Below are 16,205 nucleotides of genomic sequence, written 5' to 3' on the forward strand. Positions count from 1 at the left end.
TTAGCAACAAATGACTGCGCAATGAGTCAATAACGATACAAACCATTTAGACGCGACCCCGAGTCTAGTCGTATGTCTCGCTCATTCTATTAAAAATACAGTCACGTCCAGAAGTTATTTAGTGGTTTATCATTATCAGTGTCTTTTTTTTTGTAGATTAATGTTTCTTCTCGAACTTTTGTAATATTAGGTTAGTTCATATGTTATTATTTTCGTGTTAGGTTATTAATTAGGTAGGTAGTTTAGGTTAGTTATATTTAATAATGCTATTATTGTTAGTTTAATTGTTAGGTTAGTATTGTAAAAATGCCGCGTAGAAATACAGTTTTAAAAAGACAGGCGAGAACAATGTGACAGAATAGAGGGAATCACATTTTTACAGGATACAAGCGATGAAGAACTGCTGTAAAAATTGTCAGTTAAGACACTACTCTAAATAAAATTTAATAATAATTAAACTTTCATTTTGGTATTCTTCTCAATTTACAAATATTATAAGATTTTTTTTAAATTAATTTATTTTGGTACATTGTCGATGTCAAAGCTTTTCTTTTTCATGTATAAATGTAAGTAATAATTACGAATTATAAGTATATCACTTGGCCATGAGATTCTTCGATGTAGGTATAAAGGAGTTTGGGATGATGCTTTGGCTTTTTACAAAAAAAATAAGTAATGACGTTTTTGAAAGGCGTTTTCTTTTTCTAATAAATACAACATTTACACGTTAATAAAATTAAAGAAGATTTTCCGCCACTATATGGAATCGTTATCACTTGTTAATTTAGGAAACAGAATGAGATAGCTATATCCAACGTTTTATTCTATCGGATGGCACACTGGGGAATCGATAATGATTCGTTTGCCACTTGTCAGATCGTCCTTTGTTTTGGTTTAGGAGGCGGTGTTAAATACGGAGATTAAACTTTTACTCATTACTAGTATACTTAATTTTCAGGAATTAATTTTAAATAATTTTTAGAGTAACTACTATATTTTCAAAAATGGACGTGCTACTAACATTATTTTACGTATTATTTTCAATTTGTGTGATATATCCACCCACGGAATTCGTATCAGCTGGATTCACCATCGCTCAGCTATTTGAAAATTATTTGGGTTCGGAAAATACGAACTTTATTGGATATCATATGAAGAGGATAACGATAACTGCACTAATACATTCTACATTACCATTTGGGTATGTAATTTGTTTGTGGTGCGGGGGCGAGCGAGGGCCGTGGATGTTGTCGGCGGCTGTGGGAACAGCTATGTTACCAATAATGATGTGCTATAAGATACTGTGTTGGTGGGAATACAACAGTACCAAACATCCCGCTGTGAGGTCGCTGCTATATTATGCCTCTACTGGACAAGATTGGCGAGTGGTGGCCAACAGCCTTAATATTGAATTTAGAAGGTTAGAAATCTTTTTTCCCTGTATAACCTGTATAAAGTATCTGTAATATACTTTTTTTTAATTATAAAGTATAAATTTCTAGTCTCTAATAACCACTAAGAGAATTTAAAATATCTAACCTCATTATATTATATTTATTAAATAATAGTTTATGTTTTCAGTGTTGATAAAGTGTCCGTACCATTAACAGCTACAAGTAAATTTGTAGCCACTGAAACTTGGCTGATAAAAGTGTCACAATACAAGTTAAATATTGTGAAGCAGGAAGACTGCACACTTGTGGCTACTGCTGTAAGTATCTATGCCTGTTCCATTTGTTATTTTATTTTTAATACTTTATATATATAAGGTAAGAGAATTGTCTGGTTGTTTAATGGGTGAAAATTCTGTACTATTGCTGTATGTGATGTCCACCCCATGTTCGGGAGGGTACCTTTCAGCTATAGGGAAAGGTATGTCTAAGATAAGTTTTAATTAAAGAGCCAGTTGTCTACCTCCCATTGGCAAGTAATCTTCTATGCTTATAGTATAAACTGAACTAGGTTATAGAATATCTCTCTAATATAAAAAAAAAAAAAATTATCTAAACATATTACTGTACAGACAGTTCATAAAATATATTAAAAAAAAACCAATAGAATACAAAATTAAAATTTTCAGAATATGGGTTCCATAGCGATAAAAACAGGTTACAAAATATATTTTTTTAAAGAAGCAAGTACACTTCCAAAATAATGAAATTTTGGAAATGTTGTGTAGCTTCTCAAATTCAAATTCAAATTCAAAAATCATTTATTCATGTAGGACATTTTAGCCGCTTATGAACGTCAAATTTGTACATTATAATTTTATATTTACCCTACCGTCCAGTTCGGTATATAGATCCAATTGAGAAGAACTGGCAAGAAACTCAATTGAATTACTTTTTTTTTAAAGCCAGTTTATTTACAATGTATATTTATATAGGTGTCTATGTCTAACATTAAATGAAAATTCAGTGCATGAACAACTATTGCCATGCACACTCGTCATTCAAGTAATCGTTTAGTGAGTAATAGGCTTTGCTCAGTAAATATGATTTAACAGATGTTTTGAATTTATTTAAGGGTAATTCCAACATATCCTTTGGTATCTTATTGTAAATTTTTATACCTATTCCCATAAAAGACCTATTAACTTTTTCTAAACGATACTTGGGGACAGCAAGTTTGTCTTTAAATCTAGTATTAATATTATGAATATTGCTGTTTTTTGGAAATAAGTCAAGATTTTTATGAACATATAGAATATTTGAATATATAAATTGAGAAGCAACGGTGAGAATATTTGCCTCTTTGAATTTCTCTCTTAATGAGTCACGACTCTTCATACAGTAGATCGCTCGAACGGCACGTTTTTGTAATATGAATATATTCTTAATATCTGCCGCTTTTCCCCATAGTAATATTCCATAAGAGAGTAAACTATGAAAATAACTAAAATAGACTAATCTAGCAGTATCAGTATCAGTGTACTGTCTAACTTTACGCACGGCAAAAGCTGCTGAACTTAGTTTCGCTGCAAGGCTTTGAATTTGTGCACCCCATTGAGTTTTACTATCTAGTGTGATTCCTAGAAAGACAGTAGATTCTATAAATTCGAGAGATTCGTCATTTAATTTAATATTGCAATTAGTATTAAAACTTTTAGATAGAGAGAAATTAACACATTTTGTTTTTTTAGCGTTTAACATAAGATTGTTAGTTGTAAACCAGTGCAGGAGACGCCGCAAAGCACTATTTACATCGTCATAATTATTAGTCATTCTATTAACTTTAAAAATCAATGAAGTATCGTCTGCAAACAATACTATGCCGCATCTATCCTGCATGGCATATGGGAGATCATTAATGTAAATTAGGAATAAAAATGGACCGAGAATAGATCCTTGAGGTACACCCATTTGCACAAGTGACCCGTCAGACGTAGCGTTGCTAATCTTCACTTTCTGTATTCTATCAGATAGATAAGATTTTATTAAATTTAAAGCATTGTCTTTGACGCCATAAAAAGCAAGTTTTTTTAGCAATGTATTATGATCAACGCAATCAAAAGCCTTAGAAAGGTCACAAAAAACACCTATCACATCCATTTTAGTTTCCCATGCAGCAAATACGTGTCTAAGCAACTCTGCACCTGCGTCTGTAGTTGAACGACCTTTGGAAAAACCGAATTGACTATTGTGGATTAAATTATTTAAATTGAAATAATTGACAAGTTGCATAAGGATTATTTTTTCAAAAATTTTACTGAGTGCTGGGAGTATGGATATAGGTCTATAATTTATTGGGTCACTCCTATCTCCAGATTTAAAAAGCGGTATGATTTTACTAATTTTCATTATGTTAGGAAATTTACCTTCATCTATACATTTATTGAAAATAAAAGCAAGAGAGGGCGCAATAATTTCCATTATACTATCCAGTATTTTAACAGATATACCCCATAGATCCTCTGTTTTTTTATTATTAAGTTGTTTGAATATTTTCATTATTTCTACTGATGATGTATGTCTAAAGTTAAATACAGCTGATGACTTGCTAACATTGTCTGTTAGTAAAGTTTCAGCAGCAGACGGGGAAGATTTTAGAGCCTGTGTCGTAATTAATGGAATATTAGTAAAATAAGATTCGAATGTATGCGCGACCTCTGTGTCGGAATTTACCAATTTGTTATTAATATTTAAAGCTATTTTGCTATTTTGAAAATTAACTTTTCCAGTTTCGCTATTTATTACTTTCCAAGTGGCTTTTATTTTATCTTTAGATTTAGTTATTATTTTACCTAAATAAAGAGACTTAGCTGTATGACAAACCTTTTTAAATATTTTCGAATAAGATTTTACATGTTCATGAAATAAGGGATCGGATATATAGCTTCGTTTTTCGTAAAGTTCGTAAAGATTAGCCCTAGACTTATAAATACCAAACGTGGCCCAGTCACAAAACTTTGATTTTACACTAGTTGAAAATGTTTTTGTTTTAAATTCACTGCTAGCTTCATGTTCAATTAAATTAAAAATATGTTCACATACAATGTCCGGGTCATATTGAGGTACTATGACACTAGATATTTTATGTTCAATTTTATTTTTAAAACGTGCCAAATTCTTTTGTGTTATTTGTCTGCATGTAATTGTTTGAGTCCCTTTGGATCCCTTAGTTTCAATTATAACTTTTTGTCCGTAATGATCAGATCCAAGACAGTCGAAATTCATTTTCACCTTTACTTCACAATTACAAAAAACATTATCTATACAAGTGGCAGAATTTCCTGCGACCCTAGTGGGTTCTAAAAAAAGATTGTGCAAATTAAATGATTTAAATAAGTTAATCAATCTTAAGCTTATTGAGCATTCCGATAATAAATCAACATTAAAATCGCCACATACAAATAATGTTTTATTCCTCCGTGCGACTCGTCTCAATGCTTCCTCCATAGCCAGTTCAAAAGAATCAAAACAAGCCGCTGGCGGACGATAAACGCAAATTATTATACAAGTAACTAATTCTACGCAAGATAGTTCAATTGTTTGCTCAATAGAAATATTTACAATGTCTTGACGGTTTTTATATTCTACATCATTTTTTAAAATAATAATTGACCCGCCATGAATGGCATTGTTCCTAGCAAAAAAACTAGCTATATTATAATGTTCAAAAGGACAAATTATTTCATATTGTTTAAGCCAATGTTCTGTCAGACATAACACCCGTACATTGTTAGATTCTAAGAAAAGACTTAATTCTAATTCTTTGCTGGAGAAGCCACGAATATTTTGATGAATAATGACCATATCCTGTGGCTTAACCAATGTCGTAGATGTTAGTTTAAATTAACACATGTCACATTATTAGTATAATTACTAATATTACTAATTAAACCCGTTATACTACTTATAATGGGATCATAAATGTTATACGCTAGTAAACTAGCAATAGTCTTTTTTTGTTTTTTAGGAAGATAAAAATTACCTCCCGTCATATAATAATTTGTAACAAATTTGTTACTTTCAAAATAAAATATATCATTACAATGATATGTCATCGAATAAATTAAATTATTTATACTATAAATGAACTTATTCTGTTCATTAGTCAGGGATTGAGAGTAGGGAAATGCGCATAATAATATTTTACCTATACCAAGCTCCACTATATTATATAATGATTTTATTAAATTAACTATATCAGATTTACGCATATGCAAACAATTCCCTAACGCTATTACTAGGGTCGTGTGAATATCATATTTTTCATTTTCTATATTTTTTATAATCTTATATATACCTGATCCCGGAAAACAATTATTTATTACTTGTTGCGAGAGGCAGTTCGATAATAAACTACCTAAATCCTTGCCAAATTCATCTGAATAAACAATTGTTCTCCTGATGGTTTCATGTACAGTGCTGCATTTATTTACTTTTGTACTGTTTCGTGTGGGTAAACATGAAACGTCTGGTTCCGTGACGGATGAGATATCAATGTTCAACTGATTATGGTGGGACGGTTGGATATAGTTATCAGACTCTGGTGAATTACAGTGACATCTATCCGTAAGAGAAACAAACCGCTCCATTTTGTAGTTACCCAATTTTATTAAATTATCTAACTGATCAGAATATTCATGTATTTCATTCTTAGCTGATTCGTATTTCAAAGTTAAATTGGACAACGAGTTCTCTAATAGTTTAATTTTTTGTGATAATTCATCTATTTCTAAATCTTTGTTATATATTTTTTCTTTACAATTATTTAATTCTATTGATAAGTCAATTTTTTGCTTCCTAGTAATAATTGATTTTAAACACTTTTTATGACTTTTCACTAAATTTTCTGATTTTCGAATAAATTTATTTAATTTTACATATTTTTTTAACTTCTTACTACTATTAATAGGTACTTTATTAGGTCTCAGATGATCTTTGCAGAAAATAGCATTTGTATGCTTAAAGGTAGGTCAAGGAGAAATGGGAATTACTGTGTACTATGATTTCTTAATATGCTCATTGTCTTCTGTGTTTCCAACTGGAAAGAGGGATATCTTGTTATTTTTTTATTATTATATAATTAATTAATTAATAATCAATTAATTTGTTATTAATCTACTAGACGGACAATCATAACCTCACACCATCGGGAGAAGATGAAATTCAATATGTGAATATAGAAGCTATTCCATCTGTTGACGAAGTGGAGCGCTTCATGTTTCGTATGTCGACAACAGCTCTGAGGGACCTGCAGCAGAGGCTGGCCCACCCCGTAAGGGTGCCCGAGCACATATCTCTCTTGCCCACGCTGATTGAGAGATTTGTCACAGTGTTCAAGCAGCATATTGAACAGAATCCTATTTATTATGTTGACCAGGTAAGTGCTTCTGTTACTTTATTTTTTTTTATTTGTTTTATAACTATTAACTAACTTTGCCATGTGTCCCCACAAAGAATGAACCACTCCTTGTCCCGTGGGTGTCGTAAGAGGCGACTAAGGGAACTTAAAGATAGAGAGAGGTAGCAGCATCCTTCTTCAAACATCACCAGAGCCTAATTGCAGTTGCCAATCTGCTTGTCAAGCGTGGCATTTATGGGCAAAAAAGCCTATGTTCAGCAGTAGACAGTTAATGGCTGTGATGTGATCATGATACGATGAACTGATTAGGAAAACTTGTAGTTTTTATAATTCTATTAATATTATAAATTTGAAAGATTATAATATTTTGATGTTTGTTACTTCTTGTTTGAGCATTCTGTTTCATACTCATATTTTCATGTACCTGGTAATTTTGTACTGCGTGGACAATGTTTCCCGTCTGTGGAAACTCTAATGTTCACAATGTAAAGTAACTGCCACATTATTTATATGAATTTGGGTCATTCGTAGCGTAAGCCATCTAATGTTTTCGGGGTGGCGTTTGTAATACGAGGGCTGCCTTTTAAGTTGTGTCGTTTGAAATAAGTACAGACAATCTAATAGATTGTTACCATTTATTGTTTTTCAAAGAATTCTCCGCGATATTTAATACTTTTTTGCATGTGTTCAAACCAGTTTTTAAAACATTTATTTCACTCCAAAGTGAAGGTAGTCAAAATGACCGATTTGTATGCGTCAACAGCTTCTTCGGGTGAGCTGAAACGTTGACCACGAAGACTGCTTAATTTTGGGGAACGTAAAAAAATCGTTAGGGCTTAAGTCATGGCTATAAGGCAGATCTAAAATTTCGACATTTTGGGTGCTCAAAAACATCTTTGTTTGGCGGGCGGTGTGCGAACTTGCATTGTCATGGTGCAGTATTGAATTGTTTTTTCGAAACTCGGTGATGACTTGTGGCAAAAAAACAGTGGTATACCAGTCAGCGGTAACCATCTTGCGATCTGCTAGTATAATAGTGGCGATGTGACCACTCTTTGCCACAAACGAGGCAACCACTTTTTTTTGAAGAGCTCCGTGAGCGTACGACTTGTCACTTTTGGCTTATCCTAGAAGACCCAAACAGTTGACTTCTGGTTAAAATCTGGATTGTAAGCATATATCCAAGACTCGTCACCACTAACCATATTATAAACATGCTTTGACTCTCCTCGGTTTTGCTGCGGAGTTTTGTGACACCAACTAACACAGGCTATTTTTTGGTCGTCACTAAGAAAATGTGGTATCCAACGTGAGATCAACTTTCTTACGCCAAGTTCTTCGTGTAGGATTTTTTAGACATACTGTCCTAAAAATTCTGTACGAAGTCATTGCACCTATCACGGTACTCATCACATGTGACACATGACGATCTTCGAGGATTATCTGCCACACGGCTTCGATATTCTCGTGCGTCATGGCGGTTTTTAAACGATCTTCACGTGGCTTATCATGAGGCTAGAGTGCCCACGTTGAAATTCTAAGTACCAGCTTTACAGTCCTAAGACATGGTGCTGCATCACTAAACACACAAGTGATCTTCTCAAAGCACTAAAGTCGCGATAATCCCATTTGAAAGTTGTAGAAAATTATCGCACGCAAATTTTCCTTAGACATTTCCATTTTTACAACCGACTTGTCTAGACGGTTGTAAAAATGAAAACATGCAAAGACCTTTGCATAAACGATATAATAAAACTATTCGACAACAAACATTCTTTTATTTTCGAATTCTAAATTCAAAAAGATGAAAATGCCATTTTTTTTTTAATAATTGCGGGAGATTGACAAACGTCACTGCTTTACGTACGCATTAGTGTTGTCAAACTATCGACAATTTTATTATCGACAGTGGACCTTGATAATTAAATGCTCTCTAGGTTAGTTACTTATATATATTTCTTGTTTTTTTTTTTTTCTATCTTATTAATATAATAAACGATGTCTGTACATGGTATTATATATTTAATAAGAATTGAGAGGATAAATGAGGAGTCTTATAACAGCAGTACTAGTCAAAGACTACTTTTAGAAATTCTGTATGTTTGTTCCGATATCACGTAAAATTTACTGTGTCAAGTTAAACGATTTTCACGCTTGTGTTCTTGAAGATGTAATTTAAAATCTGGAATATGTTTTATTATGATATGCTATTTACAAGTGCTCTATTTCATTTCAATGTTTTTTTTTTTTACTTATGAAGTAATGTGTAAATAACTAGTTAAAAGCAAATTCCTAAGTGATACTTTAGTATATTGAAATTAAAACAAAAACGGAATATTTTATTTAGTTCTTTTAATGTAGGAAATAGAACAGTGCATCGGTTGTATGCAGTTTCCAGCGGACGTAAAGATCACGCGCCGATGTTTGGCACCTCCACCGCATTTAGAGGGCGGGCCACAGCAATGCCAACAGTGTAACTGCAGGTTAGTTACTTCTTGTTTATAAACAGTTATTTAGAAAAGGAGGATATTTATTGTAAAGTTTGTGTATTTATGTAAATTCCTTTAACTTTAGGTTTGTGTTCAGTCAGAGCATCTTAAGATCTCGATCTAAAACTATTCACTTGTACATAATGAACGAATCGTAGCGTCAATTGCTTTTTTATGATAATCTTTGATTGAGTTAAACATAAGCCAATGGGCTTCCATTGGCTCATGTTACGAATTACCCCATGATGACATCCGTAACGCAGCGGTAAGCTGACGTCGCTTTACTCAAATGAGGTCCCGATTTTAATTCCTGGTGGGGATCATTAATCTATCGGGGTTGTGTCCCCAGGTGTTCGTCGCCTAGTTCCTCAAGAGCCGAGCGATCGGTGTGATAGTACGGCACTTACTATAGTTTTTCAAGGATATATCGAAATTTCTCATATTAATCGGATGGTTACTTTTTAAGTCACACGACCCTAAGTTGCGGGCTTTTTTTTAATGGGTGACAATGGAATGGTAACCCTGCCCGCGCTATCGGTATACACTGGCGGTGCACCAGTGTGATAGGTGAAAATGGAGCAGGTCAGTTAGCCCATCGTGACGAATTCAACAAGAATTGTTCAGGATGGTTTCCAGGGGCAACCACATAGAGGTCGACCTAATAGGGTGTATTGTTAGCAATGGGGCTGTCAAACTCCATTGCTAACAGTTCCTTTCCTTCCCTAAGTTGCGGGCTGCAACTAATACAGTAACGTCAGTTAAACATGTGGGGCATACAGGGTGCTGTGGTGCGCGGCGTGCATAGGGCGGTGGTGGGCGACGAGGGCGGCAGGCCCGCAGGAGCAGTGGCTGGCGGGCCGCTGCACGTGCCCCGTGTGCCGCGCGCCCTTTTGCCTGCTGGACGTGTGCCCCGCGCGGCGCACGCCCGACGTCTAGCATACGCGACCGCGCAGGAGCGGTGTGTGGCTGGCCGCTGCATTTGCCCCGTGCGCCACTCGCCCTCCTGCCGGCACGACGCGTGCCCCGCGTGCCGCTCGACCCACGTCTAGTGTCCGCGGCTCCGCGAGGGCAGTGGCCGGCTGGCTGCTACACATGCCCCGTATGCCGCGCGCCCTTCTGCTTACTCAACGCGTGGTCCGCGCGCCGGACGTCCGATGCCAAGTGTCTGCGAGTACGCAGGAACAGTGTCCAGTCTAGTTGTCCAACTCTATTTGTCCAGCTTCACTCACTTCGTCTCAGCACCCGTTAACAGGGTTTTTTATAATGAATTAATTTAGTGCTGTCGGAACATTGAACAATTTTAGAAGGCCGGATCTCAATAAAATCTGTTTTTTTTTAATTGTAAGGAAATGAATTCTCGTTTTTTATATTCATTGAGAATTGACTACGACATTAATATTTTGTTATTATAATGATTTATAACTTGATACTTACCAATCTATTACTAGAATCTACTGTTGTTGTAGTTACTCATTTAACGTTTGCTGTTTTTGAACTGAAATCAGGCGTCAGATACAAGTAGCTTACAAAGTTTGTGTGAGATATCTATAAAACAGCTATTTTCTCTGTAAATAGCTTGAATAAAAATCAATAGGCCCTCTTTATCTTAGTACATAAATTTTCGTATTTTTAAGTAGACAATATTTTTTGTCTCCATTATATTTTCAATTGTACTGCCAAAAAACTACTCTATTTGCCCTACCTTGCTTGTTATGTACATAAACGTGAAATATCTAAAGAGAATTATTAACTGATTCTCATGTACTGAGTTATCGTAATGATATTGTATCTTGTATTATTTATTTTAATATATTGTTTACATTTATTGTGGTTTGTGAAAAGAAGGATAAATTTAATAAATATAAATAATTTAATTATTTAAAAAAAGGTATCGATATTTTTATTTAACTAAACATCACTAAGCCAGGTCTTGTCAACCAATTTTAAAAAACTGAAGTTCGTATACGAAAAATGTGTTAACGTAGGAAGATGTAAAGGGTTTTTAATTTTTTGTATACATTATGTATTTGTTATTTGTATGCTTTTATACACTGTACATCATAAACTCTGTAAAGATTTTTTTTTATATAAAATCTTTGACTCGGATACATTCAATGAAATAATATTTACATTATGTTGTTAGAACTGAAGATTATAACTTCTGTCTATGATTGTAAGGTGTAACATTCTATCGAAGGTAAGTTTTAACATTATTCCTAGATTACGTTAACTATTTACATTAACGTTTACTATTGTAAAAAATCCGATATATATATATATATATATATATATATATATATATATATATATATATATATATATATATATATATATATATATAATAAAATTCGATCCTTAAACTACAATCTCTAATTTTGATATTAATTTATTTGAATTGTAAGTTACATTAATGAAGAAAAAGTGCCTTTCATTTTTTTAATATCGATTTTTTACCAAAATCGAACATATTTAGCTTATTTCAACGTTTAGATGTTGGAAATTTTGATTTAGTCAGTCTGTCGGGTTGGTACTATACCCCTATTCCTTCTACTCTCCATGTACCCTACAGTTATGTATTTGTCCAGATTATTTGGTTTCCGGCGGGCTTCATGGTCGAAGAGTAAGCAATCGCTAGAAGCAGACAGTAGGTATACGGGTTGTGATTTCCAGTTCTATCAATACAGACGCATTGGTGTGACGCTCTGTCCATGAGATTCCTAACATTTTGTGCCAACAATAACGTATATCTCGTATGCATTTATTTTAGCTTCCCCAAGTGGCTCCCAAGGCCATATTTCAGGGGCCTATAAGGATATAGAGAATATATGGGTGCGCATAAGTCTGATTTTGGTTTGGTATATATTCCTGTTACACCATATCTTTCCTAGTTCCTCTATAGTTGTTTTAGCGTCTGTGATTTACGTGTCACTTCCTTCGTGAAGTATCATGTAATCCAGGTATGCAGAGACTTTCATTGTGTCTAAGTCACACATCTTTTCATCTCTGATAACGAACATCAGCTAGACATTCCCAAGACAATTGATAAGTTTGGCTGCAATACAATCGTCGCCACTGGCTTTGTGTTTGAAATCATTCACTGCTGATTCAGTTTAATGGAGTAACATGTAGGGTTCTTTCACAGAATAATTGATTCTCTCCCCTACGACGTCGTCTTTCGCAATCACTGAATGAAGCGGTTATCACAAAGTCTTTGTCCGTGATTGATTTCCTTCTTATATCTTCCACAATTCAGATTTTGGTTTTGGATTTTCTAGTCGCAATTTTGACCTTGTGAAACATATCGGTGTGAGCGGAGTAAGCGTGTTTTTTGATGATACTACATAGTGATTTGGTGCGGTTGTTCCTATGCTTCATCCAGAATTGGTGTACTTCGGAGTACACAAGCTTGAAGCTGCGAGTGATGTTGGTGGAGAGTATCAGAGTTGAGACTCCATTTCTGCTGACATCAGCTTGGCATTGGCGTATTTAATATTGTTTTCCAGTAGAGGCTGGTCCTTTCAAAAAGGCACATTATGTACTCTCAGACACGTCTTTGTGCATAGTTAAAAACTCATGCGTATCCTGGGATAGGCATGACCCACCGATCTCGTCTTCCCCTTTAATACGCCTATGAAGCTTGGTCTTACTCCCGTATATACGAAGTCCATACTACATACTAACTTGTTTCACCTGCGTAGCAGATTGGAGAGAGCTTTTTTGATAGCCAACACAAAGTAAGTGGTATATCGTCCCAGCCCACTTGAATACCGCCTTGTCAAGATTGACATTGATTGGAGAATTCTAATACTTGGCGTATATGTTCTCCGACTAAGAAACCTAACTATTGAAGCTGTTGTTTGAGTTGCCTGCATTTAACATGATTATTCCATTAGGTCATAATTGATAGTCGTTCTCCTTGGTTTGAGTTTCTACTACTAGCCTAAGAATACAGGGGAGTTCCCCGCAAATTTTAAACAAACATGTTCGAGACTTGTTGGGAATTCCCGTGTATTTTTTTTTTCGAATAAATTGCCATTATTAAAGTCACGTTCCTGGAATTTGGTTTATTTATATTCCGAATGTGCGAAAAATGTTCACTAGTTCAATTTATAGTTTGTAAGTCAGAGTCCGAGAGGCTTCCTGAGATTGAGGGCCTCGGGGCATTGCCACCACTGTCGAGGCCATTGTTTATTTCCGCCATAGACGTCGCCATACGCGGACGTCCATGTCACTGGTCAATTGATTGTAATTATTATGTTCATAGTAGCGGAATTAAATATAATAAATGTAATGTTGTATAACAATGTTTTATTCTGTGGAAGATAGGTGATAATTAAAATAACTTTAAAGAGATATCTTAATTTTATAAATATGAAAATTTGTAAAAATGTATGTTAGATGTTTGAATGTTTACATGTTTGTTACTCAGTCTCTGTTAAAGGGCTGAATAGATTGGAATCAATATTAAATTGTGCATTTAAATGTTTGACGATAAATGTATTTGAACATAAATATTATCTTGTATAATTTTGTTTTTACACTATCAATTTTTATATTGTAATTAAATATTATTATATTGATTAATTTGTATATTATTTGTACTTATAGAGACTGTAAAAGTTTTTTTAAACTTATACATTTTTTACTATTTATAATTTTTTTTTTGATAGGTGAAAATGGTATGGTAGCACCGCCTGCGCTAACGGGATACGCTGGCGGAGCACCAGTGAAGGGTGATCGATGAGAATGAAAACAGGCCAGTTAGCTCATCATGATGAATTCATCAGGAATTAACCATGATAGTTTCCAGGGAGAACCGCTAGGAGATCGACCTGTTTGGGTATATTGCTAGCAATGGGATTCTCAGTCTCCATTACTAACAATCCCTTTCCCCCCTTACTATTTATAATTAAGTTACCAATGATTTGATCTTGTAAGTGTTATACCAAAAGTGAATTAGAGCATAAAAATGCCATATCTATGGTTGGGTTGCTTATTATAAGGTGTAGTACCATAGATATTATATGAACTATTTTATAATTATATATTTAGTAAGTCATTTCGAATGTTTAAACTAGGTAAATGTTGCCTAAATTAGTGTCTAAATATATAAATGAATGTAAATAAATGTATTCATTTGTTTTAATCTTTTGTTTCATTCTTTTTTTTTTTTTTTTTTGTAACCATGAACCCTTATTTGAAAACATTAAAACCACAAACCTGCTATACTATATTATTATTTTAGCCGCTAACTGTCCGCTGGTGGACACAAGTCTTCCCAGTAAGGGGAGTTTTGCAACTACTGTTGTCACGCTTGGCAGGCGGATTGGCAACAGCAGTTAGGCTTTCAAAGATGTTTTAAGAGGGACGCTGCTGCCCATCCCTCGCCCTCCCTTAGCCGCCTCTTACGACATCCACGGGAAAGGAAGGGGTAGCCTATTCTAAGCCAGCGCACACACTTTAATAATTATTAAATTTAATATATTACCTCAAAAACAGAAAGAAAAATAAAACACTTCAATACCCGAGTAAAATAAACGGTTTTTTTTTATTTTTAATGAGTGATAATGTAATGGTAATCCCGCCTGCGCTATCGACATACGCTGGCGGGGCACCAGTGAGAGGTGATAGGTGAGGAAGAAAGCAGGTCAGCCCATTGTGACGAATTCCACTAGAGTTAATCACGACGGTTTCCAGGGGGAGCCGCGTGCAGGTAGGGTGGTACCTGGTAGGGCGTATTGCTGGCAATGGGTAAGTTAGACCCTATTACCAACAATCCCTTTAATTCCCCCAAATAAATGGGTTTCGTGTGTTTCGCAGTAGCTTCCAAATGTAGAAGTTTGAATTTCCATATAGTTGGTAGTAAATAAGCAATGCGAATAGTTTCTTCCCTAGCATGTCGTGAAAGGCGACTAATGGGACTATGGCCTTGCGTTTGTCTTGGTAGACGATGGCCTAGCAACCAGTCACTGTGTCACTTCCATCAGTGATACTCTTGTGCTAGTATCGTGTAAGGAACGTCTTCTCTTTGTACTTTTAAACCCTTTTTTTTATATCACTTTCTCAAGTTGTATTTACCAGAGGGAGACTTCGTACCAAAGTCGTTCGCATGGGCACCTTTGTCCCATTCGTGTTTCAACCGTCTAGCAGTTGGGTTTGCTTGGCTGTGTTTCGGTTTGAAGGATGGGATATGGTGTGAATTTACCAGGTACAGAGGAATAACACCAGAGTCTTCAGGAATGGCAATGACATAGGCGAAACAGTATAAGTAGGTACTCTGTTATGTCCATGGTAATTCTCATCTCTATAGGCGACGATTACCACTTTCCATCAGGTGGGCTGTCATCTTGTTTGCCATTCCAAGTTTGATAAAGGGAGAAATAAATAAATCAAAGTAAAAAACAAGTGTGTTGAATTTGATTTAGTCTGTAGCTCTTGTTTCTTGTCTACATCTCTGTTGTTTATTTAATTTAGTATCCCTCTGTTGACACCATATCTTTCTGGCTAGCTGGTTTTCGTTTAGAAATAAATGCAAAGGTAGTACCAAAACTTGCTGAATTTCTTGAATTTCTAGAGAAGCGTGCCCTCGCTATGGAAAACACATCTGAAGAAAAGATGCCAGCTTCAAGTGGTTCAGCTAAATTCACCAAGCCTTCTCTATTTTACTTACAATCATTTTCTATTTTAGCTTCTTTCAACAAATGGATTGAAATGGATTACACATAAACGATCTGCCATCGTTTTTAATTACAAATTGATAATTTCAATGCAATTAAATATTGCAGAACTCGAAAAACAAATGAATTTATTAGTGGAATACTATGCAAACGGAGTAGGAAACAAAGCTTTTGATTTTGACATAAGAAATCGAAGCTGTAGGCTAGGTTGTCGGCGAAAACGAGGCTG

General features: G+C 34.8%; 1 protein-coding gene across 2 annotated transcripts; it reads left to right on the top strand.

The window, feature by feature from the left end:
* The first annotated feature begins 463 nt into the window (after positions 1-463).
* On the top strand, positions 464-11,566 carry LOC113511519 (E3 ubiquitin-protein ligase TM129). Of its 2 annotated transcripts, none has more exons than XM_031907564.2 (5): positions 464-1,201; positions 1,582-1,711; positions 6,574-6,828; positions 9,172-9,293; positions 10,079-11,566. In XM_031907564.2, exons 1-5 carry the CDS (start codon positions 1,005-1,007, stop codon positions 10,233-10,235), a joined length of 861 nt encoding a protein of 286 aa, XP_031763424.2. In that variant the 5' UTR covers positions 464-1,004; the 3' UTR covers positions 10,236-11,566. The 2 variants fall into 2 exon arrangements, with proteins under 2 accessions (XP_031763424.2, XP_026750946.2); XM_026895145.3 differs by having other exon boundaries at positions 482-1,420.
* The last annotated feature ends 4,639 nt before the right edge of the window (positions 11,567-16,205 follow it).

This window comes from Galleria mellonella, unplaced genomic scaffold (genome assembly GCF_026898425.1).
Source record: "Galleria mellonella isolate WM207_F2 unplaced genomic scaffold, CSIRO_AGI_GalMel_v1 utg270, whole genome shotgun sequence".
NCBI lineage: Eukaryota > Metazoa > Arthropoda > Insecta > Lepidoptera > Pyralidae > Galleria > Galleria mellonella.

What these genes read in the sequence shown, in the direction of transcription:
- LOC113511519 (XM_026895145.3), top strand. Translation starts at nt 1,005, where the DNA reads ATGGACGTGCTACTAACATTATTTTACGTATTATTTTCAATTTGTGTG. An exon ending in CTATTTATTATGTTGACCAG is followed by an intron (nt 6,829 to 9,171) that starts GTAAGTGCTTCT and finishes CTTTTAATGTAG; the next exon opens with GAAATAGAACAGTGCATCGG. An exon ending in TGCCAACAGTGTAACTGCAG is followed by an intron (nt 9,294 to 10,078) that starts GTTAGTTACTTC and finishes TGGGGCATACAG; the next exon opens with GGTGCTGTGGTGCGCGGCGT.